Source organism: Chelmon rostratus, chromosome 15 (assembly GCF_017976325.1).
Source record: "Chelmon rostratus isolate fCheRos1 chromosome 15, fCheRos1.pri, whole genome shotgun sequence".
In the NCBI taxonomy this organism is placed as follows: Eukaryota; Metazoa; Chordata; class Actinopteri; order Chaetodontiformes; family Chaetodontidae; genus Chelmon; species Chelmon rostratus.
This window is the reverse complement of record NC_055672.1, coordinates 15597919-15616632: the sequence shown is the minus strand read 5'-3', so window position 1 is coordinate 15616632 and position 18714 is coordinate 15597919. Positions and strand designations below refer to the sequence as shown.

The following is an 18714-nucleotide window of genomic DNA, read 5'->3' as shown; positions in this document are numbered from 1 at the left end:
TTTTAAATAGTCTACCACTTGATATGTTGCACCCATGTCACATTTTACAAGATATTTACCTTCAAAAATAGCCCATAATACCCAGAAATATCACACGTCCACCTCATGCTAAATCAAGATAGCTTTACGCCGATGGTAGAGTAGTAGTAGAGGACAGTACCATGCGCTTTCAAGTGTCTGTCTTAAACGTTCCCGATATCCTCTGCGCTCACAGGGAGGTCCCCACATTGAGACAGCGCCATCTGGTGGTGTCAATAATCACGGTCACAGTTTCACACCTGCTCCAGTGACAGGAAACACAGGTTGTTCGAGCAAACCCAAAGAAGCCATTTAGCAGAGCAATCCAGAGGTGAGCTCCAACGTACATTTAACCTTCAGAAGGCTTTTCTCCAGATTATGTAATCCAGACAGCCCAGATGTGAGTTTTCTCCACGTTCAAACAATTAACTTTAGTGCACTCACAATCCATTGCCACTAATGATGACAGGGATTACATGTGAAAGGCATCGGCAAAAGGGAAAACGGCTTCACTGGAGTGGAAAAGGCTTTTTTTTTTCGGCTGCAGGACCTGATGGGAAAACAGTTGTTTATTGCAGCACAGAAAAACCTTTTCCTGCAGGGCATCCTGCGGAGATGGCAATTTGGAAAAGGAATGGATCAGTGAATATGTCTCTTTCAGAGCCGTCAGGACATGATGCCTCACTCACATGCAATATTTGACGCAGCGGGTCATTTGTGAGTTTTCCAGTAGCTGTTTATGATTTTAGGCACATACGGCACACATGGCAGTGCATGGATATGTGTCAGAGTGTGACCTAGTGTGTGCAAATGTGATTCATTCACACGTCTCCAAAGCGGTATAAGTTTCCGACCATGGCGCTCGGTTGGCTGGGCTTTTCCAGTCTGCTGTGTTGCTCCTTGTGCGGCTGTCAGTGTCTGTCCCCGGTGTGTCAGATCCAGCTCTCACAGCTCCCTCATCATGACTTGGCATGCTAAGAGAGTTGGACGGTGGTGGCAGTGTGGAGGAGAGACGGAGGAGAGAAGGAGGGGGCGGGTGGTGGTGGCAGCGGGGGGGTCTTTTCTCTGTCCAGCAGGCTTTATTCTCACCTCGTTCCCCAGGGCACCACACACCAGCTGGAACTCACTTAATTATGCACCCAGTATGGTGCGGAGGTCAAAATGGCACTCAAAAAAGTAGTGTGTGACAGGTTGTGTACTTTGGAGAAGTTAGTCCATAACAAACCATCCAATAAGTGATCGGCCAGGATAGAATGTGTGCAATATATGCAACTACTTTGTGTTTTTCAGTCCAAAAAGTGTTCTTATACAGTGTGATGTGGCTTGAGGACATAAACAAAATGCATGAAAACTACAGTATATTAGTGTTATTAAGGAAAATGTAGCTTGTGTCCTTTTAAATGCGGATAAAATGTGATTTATTTTGAGTGAATTCTTGTTAGAGAAATAAAATGTTCAGAAAAATCTGTAAATCCCTTTGCAAAAACACAAAATATCAAAATATGAGAACTACAGAAGTACACATGAAACAAAAAGGAAGGCTACAGGCCAACTGCCAAGTGAGGTTACTATGCGAGTGGTGTCCTACTAGCCCACAAGTGTCTGGAAACATAAGCGCTGCAAAAGACTGAGCTTCTGACAACACACGCACGGGGAAGGCTACTGTTCTATGAGCCAGCGGGCGCTCAGTGCAGCCACAGACGCTCGCCGTGAAGGAACAGAGTTAAAGTTTAAAGCCAGGCAATCCTCCAGAGCCCTGCAGCAGTCAGCAATCCAAACAATACACTCACAGAAAGTGTCCAGTGCAGCAGCGCTGTGAGGCAAGGAGGGAATTAAAAGGACATTTGATGGAAGGCAAAGCAAAACAGTTCATCGAGGCCTAAGATAATTGAGACGGTGACTGACTTGAGGCAAATTAGAGGGCAAATCATCAGGCACAGCAGCAGCTTCGGGTCAAAGAAAACCATTTTGTTGCTTCTCCGAACCAAAAGCACATAAACACAAAGGCATGAAGTTCAGGATTCGGAGCGTAGAGTGCTGCATCCAGTCAGACTTACTATCAGCAGCTTAAGGAGATGGAGGCTCCTCCACAAGCCTCTCTGAATGAGCGACCGCTGCACGAGGAGGCCAAAGTGGTTGTCTTAGACACAGACTTTGAAGCTAATTTAAGGCAGTAGAAGTTTTGCATGCTTTGTGTTCAGAGTCAGAGGATGCATGCATGCTCAGTGTGGAGAATAAGGCGGTCTTGGCTTTAGATGACGGAGCGACGGAACTGCAGTGCAGAGACGTGTGAACTTCTGGTTCTGGACTGCAGGAACGATCACATCTGATGCACACAAAGCAAACCATGTTAGAGAAATGGCTACTTGAATAATCACTTACTACTTTATTTCCATTTATTGTTGGAGGTTGCTAAGTTAAGATTTATTCATATTTTATCAGACTCCAGAGGATCAGAGTGCAGGAGCTGTAGAGAGTCCTTGTAAACAGCGTTGATTATTCTAATAACTGGAAAATATTTTAAATATCACTGTGGCATTTGAGAGGTATTTAATATGATCTCTTAATACTCCGAGCTATTATTTCCACTGAAGATTAAAATAAGCTGAAGTTGAGGAAGGAGGGACCACAGGCTTTCTTTTGTCATTATAGAAATTTATGTCGTGCTGCTGGTGTATTTTCACTGAGCACTAAAATCCAGCCAGCTGCTCCCATTATAAAATTATGATGCATAATATAATACAATCCTAATGAACCCTAATGCATGTTGAATATGGTTGTGTTGTTGTTTTTATGTTCTTTCATTATTCAGTAGGTTCTTCACACTGAGATCATTAGAAACTAGAAGGGCTACTTGTAGAGCGCAGACCTCCCACAAGGCCGACAGACCGCTCTTTATCTAATGATAGACAAATCTGAACTCCGTTAGAATATTGGAAATATGTGACAGACTTAACATACATTTTGTGAAATCCAGAAAACATTTATCACACAAACATCAAATGCTTAGACTGAAACAATGTCATGAGCTTAGCAGCTTGTTGACAAAAACAGCTGGTACAAGTCAAAAGACTTCGCGGTCAGTATTTCTTCAGTCAGCTTGTTCCCGTAAAGTGTAAAAGCTTTCCCTGAAAATCTCTGGTGGAGTTTATTGCTGACAATTAACAATTAGATGTGAGTAAGAGTATAATTAGTATAATTAGTGTGTGTGTGTTTATGCTTCCATAGACACACCTTAGTTTGAGAACTGTGGCGATGTTACAGTTGTATCTGGTCTCCAATGAAACCTCTGTCTCCGCGTGCTCCATGACGACTGCTAACTATATGAAGTCTCGTTTGTTATCATTATCAATAAATTAGGCATCAGCCATCAGTCGACCGCTACTGCCGTTGAGTAGATTTTAAGATGCTTGACATTTATTCCGCCAGGACCAGATGCCCTGTCTTGCGATGTTAATCCAAGTGAAAAGTCATTTGTGTGTCCAAAATTTCACTGGTTCTTCCTTTGGCCAAGTTCAGTCCAGGATTTTTTCCATAATCCTGCCGACAAACAAACTGAACCGACAACAGAAGTTCTTGGCAGAGGTGAAAATTGTAAACACAGGTGGTTTCCTGCTGGAATGACTGAAGCTGATTTGTGGCATTTGAGTACGTTTAAAGCACAGATGAACCCTGGAATGGAAAGCATTCACACGTTAGAAAAAGCACAACTTGAAGAGAATGACTCGGCAAAAAACTTTTCAAAGCCTCGTCACTATTTCATCTTCATCCAGCTCCAACTGACACGTCATGATCATCTGCGGGCCCGTCACCTGGACATCCATCGTTCTTCCTCACAGGCCCGAACGTCTTTCAGCGGTGACAAGTGTGCCCGCGCCCGCTGATGACTGCTGAATCATTAATGGCGCTATTACCGCCTGATACATCTTTTAGCAGCAGCTGTCTCATTTCTGAAGACTGGGCCAGTTTTTAATAGCTTCATCTCTGGCCATTTCTGGAAAAAGGGGCACAGCGTTTCAATTAGTAGGAAAAGCGAATGTTTCCATACTTAATAGTCTGCCTACCAGAGTTCAACATGTCGCATTTACGTGATGGTTATTTATGTCACTGACGCTCTCATTTAGATGGTTTAATTTCACTTCATTAAGCCCCAATTACAAAACCATGTTACAGGAAGTCGTGACATCTTGTTTTAGACATCAGAGCGCACGGGCCTGTCCTGACATTACCGTGGACTGAATGCTTTGTATTAACTGGTGGCTTTGGTTGTCACTGTTGTTGTACTGCGCCTCTAGCTGCTCCTTCACATTCTCCCTACGCCTTTACCCTCCTACATGTGCCACACAGTGCTGGTGACGCCCTCAGAGCCATAAAAGATAAGGCGGACGAACGACAACACAAACACACACACACACAGAGAGTCATGCATCGGTACAAGTCTGCACACACGAGTGCGGCGAATGCAAACACGCGGTGGCAAGATACACAAGTGTTCTCCTGATAATCATTTATAGAGCTCGGTGGCGAGGGGCAAAGTGCTGTTATCGCACGCTAGCAGCAATTTTCAGCTCTCAAAGACCCTCCACACCAAGCTGCAAACACCATTAGCTTGTACATCCAGGAGATACGCTGTGCACTTTCTGTAGCTGTGCCAAGCACTTCTTGTCTGCTGTCATCCTATGGGGAGATAATGAGTTCTTCTTTCTATACTGCTATACCCAGTCCAGGGTCCATTATTATATGAGAACAAAAGGACTTAATCCTTCCCGTGTTGTTGTGTCTCGGGGGAATTGCGGAGTCCTTCAGAGTTGGATCGAACAGAGCTCATTTCAAAGCTTTTTTCCCAGCTGTTTTGGGTGGAAGGTTTGTCTTCAAAGGGAAGATGGCGATGTTTCAGCGGTAATCTGTTGTGCTCGTGTAAAACTGTTTATGCTCTCATGTAGGCCAAAGATAGCCTAAAATACCAAGGTTCTGTTCACAACACAAAGGGCAGATGCAGCACCCCCCCTCCCCTCCCCCCACTCGCTGTGAGAGATTTATCAACAAGAGTTGAGGCAGTAATTCTCCATAGTGGATGTTCAATAATTCATGCCAAGACACTCTCTCAAGCTTATGGTGAGAGGTTGGTAATTGTCTTGCCATGCGGTGCTCTCTCCCTCCTCTCTGCTCTGCATTATGTGTGTTATATTAAATCCATACACATCTTGGTGTGTTGTTGTAGATCTATGGGGCCCGTGTATGAATCATCCACTTAATGCTTTGCCAGGGAGGATGATTACCTCTGATTGTAATGGCGGTTGAGTAAATATGCTGTAGCACACTGCACCCTCCGCCTGTTGTTCTCCGTTTACCCGTTTTACTATACACCTTTCCATTTTGGTGGATCCATTACTTTAAAGCTACAGAATGTTGCAGAATGAAAGAATATGAAGTGTAGTGAGTTGAAGACTTATTATGTTTTGTATGAATGTCAAATTGATAAAAAAAAAAAAAAAAAGATTTTTGCACAATGCTGCAGTGGGCAGGTAAAACACACTGGAAACACATTTGATGGTCAAATCCAACCAACTTTGTCATAAAAACCTGAGAATTGTGTAAATGCAAATGGTATATGCAGGTAGGAGTACATTGCCAAGTATAAGCAGGTGCATGTTTTAAGATAACAGACAAAGTATCACGTGTAATTACCATCAACACAAGTCGACTCATGTTTTTTATGCTAAATACAAACGTGTTAGCATGCTAACATGCAAACACGTTTGCATTTACCATAAAAAAACATCTTAGTTTAGTGTGTTGACATGCTAATATTTGCTAATTAGCATGAGCACAGCCTAAAGCTGATAGGAATGCCATTAGCGGAAACCCGATTACACAAATTAAAATTTTGACTGGATGGTGGCGCTACACGTAAAGATTGGGGCTCACCAGAGTTTTTGACAATCCAATCCAATACCGGTTGAGATATTTCAGTCTCGACCAAAGCGGTGGACCGACTGATCCACAGCTATGCGTTGCAGTTCCTACAGACATGCACGGCTAATTAAAAAAACGTACAGATAAACAGGTACCGTGTCATATAGTGGACATACGTTCATTCAGCGTTTTAGAGCCTGTCTGCCCACCATAGTGTTTGGACTTCACTCATGGATATGATGTGTTACATGATGAATGAACAGTGGAGGAAGGAGGAAAGAGAGACGAGTGGGTCCAGAAGTGTTCTGGAACGGCCTAAACTAGAGCAGAGTGACGCTCGGCGCCTGTGATCGTGACTTGAAGTCAGCTGTGAATGTGGCGGGATAAGCAGGGGCCGAGGTGTAGCCTGCTGTGAATGAAAAGAAACAGAGAAGCCTTCTTTAAATACGAAACCTTCAAAATTCACCCGATCAGCTTTTTCATTATGTAGCGGTGTGTGTGCTTATTGTGCATATCGACATGAGTGTGTGAGTGTGTGTGTGAGCCTCTGAGTGTGCTTATTTACCAGGCAGATGCTTAGGGAGCCATAAAGAATTTAATAGCCAGCGCAGCGACCTGAACAGCTACTGCGATGCAGATGGTTGGCTGCTGATAATACAGCGAAGTGTGCAAAATCAGGATCTTTTTGATGTTGATTGATTTCAAGTGAGACTCAATCAGGCAACAGAGTACCAACTGCTCACATCAATACAGGACCTGACCTGACCTGACCACTCATGCACATAAACAACCTGTTCAGGGGCTTGACCGAGCACCAATCTACAAAACTAAATCCAGAGTTTCTGTATGTTTGTGTGTTTTGGACGTGCGCGTCCATGTCCTTGAGTGACTGGATGTTCACTTGTTTGCTGGACGTGCTCTCCCCTGTGTCGTGAGTGTGCCGAGCGGCGAGCTGTGCCGCGCTGGGCCTAATTTTAGGCTGCTGATGTGTGATGTGTTTGGGGCTCTGGCTGTGTTGGAGGTGTGATGTTTATCTCTGGCCCTGGGGAATAGCTGTGACAGCCTTTTCAATCGGCCAGAGCTTCTGACCAAAGCCCTCTTTACCGCTAAATAAATCAAGCCAACGTGCGCCGGCATTACCATGCAAATGTGTGTATGTCTTTCAGCAAACAATTCGTTGTACCCATTCTGTCTTTAAGCTTTATAGAGTGAGTACCGCAGGGTGTCACTTTCTATCATTATCAGAACCAGGTGTGTTTAAATCCAACTGTTTGGGCATCAGCTCTGATTTGGATTGGCCAATTTCCAGCATCACTAGTCTGGTGTCCCCTGGGTATCACATTTATTTCTAAACCTTTAAAGCTGCTGTATGTAGAATTGCCCCCTAGTGGTAAAAAAAAAAAAAGGTGCAGATGACATATATGGGCAAAAAGCAAAGGATAGAATTTTCTCTTGTGCTGTCACGTTTTTCTACATAACGAAAATAATGAATATCATGTGAGTCAAACAAAAACGACTTTAAGTAAACCTAAATTTAAAGCTGAAACAGCACAGAAAAGATATTTCACATACATTCATAGGGTGCTCAAAATGCTCATGTTTCTCTGTGCTGGATTAGTATACAGGCAACTGTTTAATATGTTTCTCATAGAGCCAAAATATCGGATGTTGCAACTTTAGCTCAATCCTGAATCTAATTTTTAACTTTCACTGGCTCGTGTAATTTCTGAAAATTAGTCAAAATCTCCTTACGTTGGGTGTAATTTTCTCTTCTGCTAGTGTGTTCTTCAGAACCTTTTAAATGGCTCTTTATTATTATTATTGAACCTTTAACACACTCTCCCTCTGGCCTCCCCACAGATTGAAGACATCATTACGCGAATACAAGATGAGAAAGCGGGAGGTGTTGCCATCCGGACTGTCAAAAGCTTCCTCTCCAAGATCCCCAGCGTGGTATCAGGTTAGTGTCGGTGCACATGCCTGGTTACTGTACTGCCTGTGACTGCACATTTACTGTACATATGGTGTGTTTATATGTGTGTGTGTTTCTTCTTTAATAAGGGTTTGCCTTACTTGATGTGGTGATAACTGTGTGTGTGTTTTGTTGCCTCACCCAGCGAGTGGACTCTGAGCAAGCGTAGGCAACCGAATCAGTAAAGCAAATATGACCTTTTGGGCACATTTAAATGGCTACTACTGCAGTTGGAGGCAGATGATGTCTTTGCCAATATGACCTCAGTCGGTGAGGAAACGGCCCGCGGTGTCACACGGCCGCCGTCACACTGCAGAGAAGCCACTCATTCCCTCCTCTTTCCTCTCTGTGTGCATCCACTGTACTCCTTCATGTGTTTGTGTATGAAATGAGTCACCAGCGTCGGATGAGGGGGGTCGCTCCTTCACGTGGCGCCCCCCCCGGGCTTAATGGCTTCAGGATCTCTCTCAGCGGCGTCTGCCAAGCACATGGACCGGGCCAAATACTGCGCTGTCCGGGAGCAGGCCGACAGAAACGACTGCAAACCGGTTAACATCATGTTATATTTAGATGCTCACTCAGCTCTGACAGCTTTGACCCACAGCTCCGAACAGAGACGGCTCACAAAGACTTCCTGGAAGCTCATTTGTGTTTGTGGATAGCAGCTTTTGTTGAAACTGTTGCAGATGTGGAACCACTTCTAACCGATTTCCTTCTCTGAATACCAGGGGCGGACATTGTGCAGTGGCTGATGAAAAACCTCTCCATTGAGGATCCAGGTACGCCCGCTGAGCCGTCTGTCATTACATGTTAGCACAATAGAGCTCAATTGAAGAGGAAGGCAATTTCAATTTCACGCCTTCCTCCCGTCTGTGTGCCTTCTCACACAGCTGAAGCCATCCACCTTGGGAGTCTGGTCGCTGCCCACGGCTACATCTTCCCCATCTCTGACCACGTCCTGACACTTAAGGATGATGGAACCCTTTATCGCTTCCAGGTACAGAACGCTCCGCCACAGCACAGTCCCTGATATGTGTTGGGAGGCCTTTCAATATAGAATAATAAGATGATGGTAGTTTATCAGAGGGATATGTTTATTGCGTGATGCTAATGGGAGCAATCCTTGCTAAGCCTATTACTCATCCCACCAAGGTCGATAGTGTATATCCCTGCTGGACGCTGCGTCAGAGCAGGAGGTGGGCCGCGGAACAGGGCCCACGGGCCAGCCGTGGGGCATGTCAGGGGGGTGTTTTTTTCCTCGCTCCATCTGATCCAGCATGAACTTTGACAGGTCTTTCTGACGGCCACGGGCACCACGATGACTCATTACTGTGACTGGGCCATTAGCATCTTAATCCGGCCAGCCAGGCAGGCGCTCCTACGGGAAGCACTGAGCTGGCTGCACGCTGGCTCTGCACTTTTTCGCTGGCACCAGCCTGCCCCTGCTCCTCCCCCTCAATCTACCTCTGAATGCATTTATCTTCACCTCTATTGCTCAAGATTAAAAGCCATTATTGTGCCTGCGTAGGGAGGGCAGCGTGTGTCACACTTGCTCATTCAGCGGGGGCTAAAAATACTCCCTCTGATGTTGTCGTGATGCAACAGGCCCACGTCATCAGAACATCTATAAAGAGTCCACGGTGCATTTTGAAATGTGTTGGCCAGTCTCCATAGCTGTGCTGTACGGATTAGTGACAGGGAAATGTGTGTTTGCAGCGCTATTAATAGATACTATTCTGGTAGAAGACCCATATTTAACGTCTTCGGTTTGCAGTGGCGAAGTCTCACAGACTCAACTCAGTCCCCTCAGAGCTGAAATGACAATCAAAATGCAGGATGAGAGCATGTTAACCTTTTTGTTCATTACACTCAAACAAGCGCATTCATCAGCGCCAGCCAGCTGATCACCATTCTGAGTAATAGTGAGGATGAAATATGTGGTTGAGTACCACCAACTTCTAATTCTGCCCCTCTTATTAAGAATGCATGATAGATGTGATTGATCCATTATTAATGGACTTGGGAATGAACTTTGAATGGTTAATATCATTTGCAATAGACAATTAAATATGGATCGAGAGAATATAGTCCCCACTGCTCCTCGGATAGTTATGTGCAGCACAAGGACGTCAAGGATCGTCACGAAGCAGAGCCGTCTTTTGACTTCGAGTGGAAGTGCAGAGGGAGCGTGGGTGGTGGGAGAAATGAGACTCCAGCCTTCATATTGGAGACTATTGTTGTTTATCTAGAGAAGAATGTAATGCTGATTACACGAGTAAATAAACAAAATCTGTTTCTGTTTCATCCCCTTCTGATCAGTCTCCATATTTCTGGCCTTCAAACTGTTGGGAGCCTGAGAACACAGACTATGGTGAGTCACACACTGTCGCCAATGTTTGCCTCCTTCTCCAAACCAGTAAGATCTCGCTAACGCCTTCGGCCGTCTCTCCTCCTCCAGAGCTGAAGCACAACTCGTACTGTAGATCTGTTGTTGACACTCATTGACTATTGATCCACGGGGCCGTTGCCTGTCATGTATCCCCACTACAGACAGTCCTGCGGGACGAGTTTAGCCTAAGAAAACAAAGGGACAGTCACTGATTTGAGCATGTCTCCGGCTCTCTGCATGGCATTTACTCCACGCTTGTTATTTCAGAAGACGACACATCGCCTACTGCTCCAATCATTAGTGCTGGTTCACACAGCTGAGACCTCAGTCAAAAAAAGAGCATGATCCATTAGAGATATTCCTTTTTATATTTTCTAGCTACAAAGCCAGACAGCCCACCTGACTGACTGTCTCTTCATGTCTCATTCTCTCTCTCTCTCTCTCTCTCCCCCTCCAGCCATTTACCTGTGCAAGCGCACCATGCAGAATAAGGCCAGGCTTGAGTTAGCTGACTATGAGGCTGTAAGTACACTGTCATTTTGATTTTAAAGCGATCGCCATGGAAGCTCTCAGTTCAATCCAATCATTGTGCGTGGACCATAATATGATGACACTCTGAATTTCCTGTTTTCTTTCACTTCGCTGAGAATCGAAAGAGCTGAAACGGCGTCCTCTGGGGCTTTGAAATGCCAAAATCCATCCTTCCCGGCAAAAAGCCATTATCAAATTACAGACTTTTATGCAAATCTGTCAGAGGTCATTTTTTCAGAAGCACCATTTGGCAGAATACAATGCACTCATTTACTGGCCACAAAATGTACATTAAATGTATCTGATACAGTAGGTCTACTTGGCATCAGCAGATCAATACAGTCTCAAGAGGGGCATTACTGCAGTGCTGATCTCTTGCTGTTATACAATAGCAATGCACTGCACTTTAATATTCTAAATTACTCTGCAACTATTGTCCAGTAGACTTCCTTTATCTCCTATTCAGGTCACTTTATGCCTGCAGGCCTCATTTCTCTCACTGTTGCCATCCCTGCTAGCTGGTGCTCAGAATTATTCCTCTCTCTGTAATGAGATCATGTACTATATCTTTGACAGATGCTATTACAGCGCTATTACAGACATACTGTTTAGCATGCACCATTGATACGTGTAGCTTACGGAGCTTTTAAGAGCTTGTAAAGCTGTTTATTCTGTTTTAGCAGAGCAAAATCCGTCACGTGATGCTGAGTTGCACTCAGTGTACTCAGCGAGTGTGTGATCGTGACCATTGTTGGTAATCATCCCCTGCTGGCTGACATGATATCTAAAAATGCAACTTTGGAATGAATACGTAGAACTGTAAAGCCAATTACTTCATACTTTTAAGGGTCTAAATTGGCAACCTGGCAACAGGAAAATAGTTTTAAAAAATTAAGACAGTTTGGGAAATGTATTTGTTGACCTTCTGGCAGAAAGTTAAATGAGAAGATTGATACCATGCTTGTGCGGTGAAGTACTAAAGGTTAGTAGGGTAAAAATGAAGCCACTGCCTGCAGCTGCTCAAGTTAGCTTAGCATAAAGACTGGAAAATACGAAACTGCCAGCCTGGCTTGTCCAGCAGTAACAAAATATGCCTAGCTTCACCTCTAATAAACAAATTGTCCAGTACATCACCTGTAAAGCCATAATATGTTAGTTTTACATAGTTTTTTGCACAGATTAAACAAATGACACATAACATGTTAATTAGGGTACGGTGCTGGCTGGTGGATTTTACCTTTAGTCAAGATAGCTGTGGCCCCCTTTTTTCCAGTCTTTATGCTAAGCTAAGCTAACAGCTGTTAGCAGTGGTGTTGAGAGAGCAGTGTGAATCTTCTCACTTAACTCTGGTCAATAAAGCTGTATTTCCCGAAATGATCAGCTGTTCCTTTACAACTACAGCGATCAGTTACAGCTAATGCAGTGATTAATTCAATAACAGTGTAGGTGCATGAAAGTTCACACACCGCGTGGCAGCAGCTCAGAAGCTTGTTTAGGGACATGTTTGTGAGAGGTCATCTCGTCTCAGCAACGGTAATCCAAAGTTACGGCACGCCATCACAGTGAATGGATAATGTAATCATCTAAAGGCCTTGGATTCAAATGACCTTCTCCCCTGACGCTGCGCCCGATTGGTTCCCCCAGGAGAACCTCGCCCGGCTGCAGAGGGCTTTCGCCAGGAAGTGGGAATTTATCTTCATGCAAGCTGAGGCTCAAGTCAAGTGAGTGTCATGACAACGTGCGCATGTGAGTGAAAACATGTTGAAGTCAGCGTCGTTCTAACGTGACGCGCTGAGAGCAGCAGAGCTGCGGGGATACAGAGATGCTGCTGAAATCAGGTTTCTACATTTGGCTACATGCATGATTTGAGTGTTATTTCCCCAAGGAAGAGAAAATGCTTCAGTGTGCAGTGTCACTTGGGCCAGTGCTCTTCTCATTAACAATGCTCTGTTTTCATGCCCTGCTTTGACTGGAAGGGGATTTGCATTAAATACAGCAAGTATCCACCAATGGAATTAAGCACACACAACTCTCCATAACTTCCCTCTCTTAGTAAGACTTCCATCTGGTGGCTCGCTTGTGCAAGTGCAGCACTAATATCTCATGATTCAACGAGGAAACAACCTTCCTCTCTCATCTATTGAAATCTTCAGTACCATTGTTTTGTACAAGTGGGGGGTGATATGGAAAGCAATAAGTCTTCTTTCATCTGGGGAGTAAACAATACCTTAGCAAGGGCTGATCTGTAAATGTCAGTTATGTAAGAGCTCGGCCCCACCGGCGGCAAACCCGGGCATCGCTCGGCGAGGCCAGCAGACAGGTCAGGACCCACGCTCTTCAGGCCTGTATTAGCATTTGTGTGGCTGTGTGTGTGTGTGTGTTTGTGAGAGTGTGTGATTTAATTCTGGGGCCTGATTCATTGGGTTTGACCTGATATTTCAGAGGTGTGTGCTCTCTGTATGAGTGGCCCGTTTCCTCTGTCCACAGGATCGACAGGAAGAAGGACAAGGCAGAGAGGAAGATCCTGGACAGCCAGGAGAGGGCATTCTGGGACGTCCATCGGCCAGTGGTGAGTTAGGACCAAAGTCATGAAAAAAGAAAAGGAAGTTTGACAATTTTAGCATTTCAAGGCTGAAAACAGCAGATCTGCTGGCACCAGTGTGTGTGTGCGACATTACTGAATAGAGAAACAGCATCGTATTGTGTGAGGAGGACAAGGGCAGACTATACATGCTGGAGAAACACTGTTTTCTGACCCAGAAACGCTCTCTGTCTCTCGCCGCCTCCCACAGCCAGGCTGTGTCAACACCACCGAGATGGACATCCGCAAGTGCCGAAGAGAGAGGAACCCACACAGGGTAAAAAAGGTGAGGACAGGAGACACAGCTGCTGTGATACACGACAGTTCAACTTCCCAAGCCTTAATATTTTTATCTCGACTCTGGTTTGTCGACCTATCATCCCACATGCATCCCACACAGGGCTGTCAGCAGGATTTTTGAAACACTGAGGTCATAAATCCAACCAAACAAAGTTTATTATGACAAAATATAAAATCAAAAGAGTCGGCACGTACATTTTTGTTAAGTTATTAAGTATTTGTATAAAATATGTATTTTTTGCTAAATAATTGAAAGAACTTTTTGTTGACTTTTGTTGACATTTCTCCATAATATCTGAAATAGATTTGTGCTGTAGTGTTGTGTGTACAGGTTCTTATTACAACGTGTCAAACATCTCTTTATATTTTTGCTTAGTTTTTAATATATTTGTGCCACTGTCGGTATACAGTATAGTTAAATGTATTTTTTTTTTTTGCAAAAAGTATTTATTTACACAACAAATATGTTTATAAAATGTTTGTGAATGCTAATTCTTTTACAAATCAACAAATATGAATTTGTAAAAACCAATCAAATCTATGGAATCAAAGATATTTAGTTAAAAAAAACTTGTGTGTGTGGTTGTAAAACTTCTTTAAGTTGTTGAAAGCCCAAATTCCCAGACACAATACTGAGGCCATGACCTTGGTAGCTTCAGTGGTCCCACAACTATTACCTGGCATCTATCAAACTGCGGCCGGTCAAGGTTCATCAAAACCCAGCGGCATCCAAACAAAATGAGGTTTCTAACATCTCTCCTTGCGCCTCCTCCAGTCCGTCTACGGGGTACCAGATGATGGCCAGAGCCAGCCGAGTCCCAGCCACATCAGCTCCCAGCCGACCAGGAAGCCCACCAAAGAGGACGTTCAGAAGGAGGTAACTCACGGTGTGACAGTCCTCTCCATAGGTCATTACCGCCGCTCTGCCTCACCCATCCATCATAACGACAGTCGGGGACGCAGACTGATGAGCTGTTCCCTTATTTAGCGTCCTCATTACTCTCTCTCCCTCTCCGTCAGATTACCTTCTTGAACACCCAGCTGGACAGACACTGTATGAAGGTTTCCAAAGTGGCCGACAGTCTGATGAGCTACACCGAGCAATTCATGGAATATGACCCGTTCGTGTCGGCCACGGAGCCCTCCAACCCCTGGATCAGCGACGACACTTCCTTCTGGGACTTGGAGGCAAGGTGAGGCTGGAGGGACTGTGCTGGGATGCGGAGTTCACCAGAGGCTGATGATGCTTTAAACAGTCGCTGAGGTCGGGCGGAGCGCAGAGGTCTCTGTGCCTGAATTAGGAGGGACCTGTCTGTTTGCATCTCATCTCACATGAGAACTAATGCTGGCAAAGGTTTACTGTGTTCTGATGTCCTGGCCTCTGCTCTCCATGGATTCTTCTCTATTCTATCATATTTTATTCTATTCTTTTCTAATCTGTGTTATTCTGAGCAGTCGTGACCCCGGCCAGCAGCGTGTGAAGAAGTGGGGCTTCTCTCTGGAGGAGGCGCTCAAAGATCCAGCAGGACGAGACCAGTTCCTGAAGTTTCTGGAGTCAGAGTTCAGTTCAGAGAACCTGCGGTGAGGCTGTCATTCTACTTCATGTACCTTACTTAAAGCACCTAGAATCAATACGTTTTTATATTACATATGAGTTCCTCAAACCCTTAGAGAATTACCGCCCAACTCTGCAGTCCCTGCAGCTGTCCTCAGCAAAAAAGTTCTAAAAAGCTGCCCAGCATCAAACCACTGACACACAAAGTGAGCGACTACCTGCTGAATTATTAACTGATGAACCAGATATGTCCCTCAGGGGTTAGCGTGGAGCAAAACAGGGTTATAAGGAGGGTGGATATCGGAGTCATCAGGTGAACGCGATGCCAAACAAATGCTAATGTCGCTCCTTATCTGCTGAATGTGTAAATATGCAACTTGCGAACAAGTTTGCAATATCAACTTAATAGGTAAAAATATGTCAGTGTTCTGTTTGCAGCCCATAGTGGCCAAACATGTAGTTAGTGCAGGTTTTCTGTCCCTCTGCAGGATGGCATGTGGGATGTTTTAGGACGAGGATGCAGCTGATATAAGAGTCTGTGATTTAATTAGATTTTGGCACAGGAATTTGGTTCTGCATTAGTTATACAGTTTTTTTAAAATAATTTAAGATACAGAGATGATATTAATATCACATGCAAAGGTGGAAAGTACATTTAATCTAGTACAATTGTCAGATACTTGAGTATTTTTGTCGCACATTGTATGTCACATTTCAGGGAAGCTGTCATTGATTAAATACGATGCCGGTTGTAGGTTCTGGTTAGCAGTGCAGGATCTGAAGCGGCGGCCGCTCCAGGAGGTGGCCTCCAGGGCGCAGGAGATCTGGCAGGAGTTTCTGGCCGAGGGAGCGCCGAGCTCCATCAACCTGGACTCCCACAGCTACGAGCGCACCAGCCAGAACCTCAAAGACCCCGGACGATACAGCTACGAGGACGCTCAGGTGGCCTGTCTCGTTTCTTCCTCGTGGATGAATTCCCGTGGCTGTACACGTTCACGCACACATAGATACAACCAACACTTCTCTCATGCTGCACAGAAAGTGATTTAGTGCTACAGAAAGGGTAGAGGCACCTCCTCTTTACACCTCATTATAATTTAAGAGTACTCTCTATGGTATATAAGCTGTTCTCTAAGTAAAAAGGTCCTTTCACTGAGTTCAGATGAGTTTACCCTCCTCTGCTTAGAGCACACACCAAAACACTGAACCCTTCCACCCCACTCATGTGACACATGTGACAGGAAAGAGAGAAGAAGAAGAATGATGGAGGATGTTTATGCCAGGGCCTAATGAGGCGAGTAATGCCATGAATAGGCCGTTCGACCGGTTCACCATGGTTTCTTCTGGTTCAAAGTGGGTTGGTGATGTGTGACGTGGACCGCCTCTCACTGGCAGGCCATTACTCAGCTCCGTCTCGCAGGACTCTGCCGCCCATGTCAGCACGCTCAGTTTGCGTCACCCCCTCTGAGTCGCACATGCATGCGTGGCACCGCCATGACCGGACCTCCTTTATTTCTCTACACTCCTTTTCGCCCCCTTTGGCCAGCACACACTCATCAGCTTCTCTTTCTATTGCAGGAGCACATATTCAAGCTAATGAAAAGTGACAGCTATGCACGCTTTTTGCGATCCAACATCTATCAAGACCTCCTGTTAGCAAGGAAGAAGGTGAGCTGCACTCACTGACCCCTATGTCACCTCCTCTTTTTAACTCACTCTTATTGCACTTCTTACATTGGTTTGTTTCTTTTTCTATGATTTTAAAGACATTCTAGGTTAATTTCTATTGTAATTCAGTATAGGGGGATATTTTAATCGTGAAAACGCAATGACCAGGTGCCAGGTGGTAGGTCTTGGTTATTTTTTGATGCCAATTTAAACTCATCTACTGGGAGTGTTTTTTATTTTAATAAGTTTTAAGCATCCTCCTGTTACCAAACTGTCAGAGTGATGCTTGCGCTGGTCATTTCCAACCCATAGTATCAATAGAAAGTACTTGAGTATTTCCATTTCCTACCACTTTATACTTGCACTCCACTCCTTCCAGTTCACTCAATTTATCTGACAGCTTTAGTTACTTTGCAGATTCAGACTAGCGATGAAAAATAAAATCAAACAATAACTTGTGATGTATTGTTACAGATTAAGATACCCAGCAGTTTACGCAATGCAGTTACAACTAGCTCTGATTGTAGCAGCTGCAACATTAGTGATGCTTACACATTAATGCATCAATAATTAGAATCCAATAATATAATAAAATACGTCATGAAATAATATGTATTCTGAAATGGGCCATTCTACATAATGAGTACTCTGACTTTTGGCTGATGCTCATACTTGGTGCTTAAATTTTTAAATGCATGACTTGTGGTATTTTTGTAAAGTGCATGAATAAAGCACAGTAATTCAAACAGCTCAGTGTTCAGGACTTTAAGGTAATCTGATCACACGCACACGCTGCAGAGGTGGGTTGTTTTAATGTCGTTTGGCAGCTTTTAACCAGGTCTGACAGTCACCACTTCAGTACTGTTATTGACAACTAACAGAGCCCCAAAAAGGCAAAACAGCTGTGCCCAAGATACAGGTGCAAGGAAACTGCTAAATTATGTAAAATGTCAAGGGAACAGTCTCAAAACACATGACATCATATGCCAGGCACGAAGAGGAACACCATGCTGTGAATAGAAATTACCAACACAGAGTACATAGAAAAGCCAGAACAGAAGAGAAACTGTGCAAGATGGGTGACAGATGCAGCCTAATGTTTCGCAAAGTTGTAGCAGTGATGATTTTGTTAGTTTTGTGTTATTTTGCAGACCATAAGTGTCACTTTTAAGATTTGCACAGCTAAACAAGCGATCATTTCACTGTGTAATATGGAGCTTTCCAGCGAATCACAGCTGCCTCTGTTCATGCTAGCCTCTCTGCCCTTTCCCGTTTGGACACTGCTCCTTCTGCCGGCCGGTCACTGACCCCACTCCATTTCCTAAAAATGCAACTCCCACACTGTCCTCTCGGCCCTCATTTTTCCAATGCTTGGCCCCTTTTTTCCTCACTAACTACATCACCCCCGACCCCCGTCAACACCCCGTACCTGACCCAAACACTCACCCTGCTTCCCCCCCTCCCAAAACAGCAGCCAGCAGACACTGAGCAGGGCCGCCGCACCTCCTTGGAGAAGTTCACCCGCAGTGTGGTAAGTCATTTGGAGCTGGGGCTGTTCATATCACAAACCACACTGGCTGGCGCACTATCAGTGGCTTTTGCAATTATAACCATATCACACTCTATTGTGGCTCTTCATACCTGTAATAGGACGTGTGTGTAGATAACATGCTAGTCACATGAATGGTTGCAAGCAAGCATTTTAGATTAGCTGCTTTGTTTCGTGTGATTTGTGAAGTACGTGCGCTGTCAGCATCTCAGTCCGGTGATGTGTTTTCGTTTTA

General features: G+C 44.6%; 1 protein-coding gene across 1 annotated transcript in view; it reads left to right on the top strand.

The window, feature by feature from the left end:
* Positions 1–18714, top strand: part of LOC121618006 (regulator of G-protein signaling 6-like) — a 39714-nt gene that overhangs the window by 18749 nt on the left and 2251 nt on the right. Inside the window, exons 3-16 of the mRNA XM_041953238.1 lie at positions 7795–7894; positions 8635–8685; positions 8797–8903; positions 10226–10277; positions 10753–10817; positions 12471–12547; positions 13314–13395; positions 13619–13693; positions 14483–14584; positions 14728–14900; positions 15163–15288; positions 16018–16204; positions 16841–16930; positions 18402–18461. Of these exons, the coding sequence (XP_041809172.1) occupies positions 7795–7894; positions 8635–8685; positions 8797–8903; positions 10226–10277; positions 10753–10817; positions 12471–12547; positions 13314–13395; positions 13619–13693; positions 14483–14584; positions 14728–14900; positions 15163–15288; positions 16018–16204; positions 16841–16930; positions 18402–18461 (1347 nt within the window). The remainder of the gene's footprint in view (positions 1–7794; positions 7895–8634; positions 8686–8796; positions 8904–10225; positions 10278–10752; positions 10818–12470; positions 12548–13313; positions 13396–13618; positions 13694–14482; positions 14585–14727; positions 14901–15162; positions 15289–16017; positions 16205–16840; positions 16931–18401; positions 18462–18714) is intronic.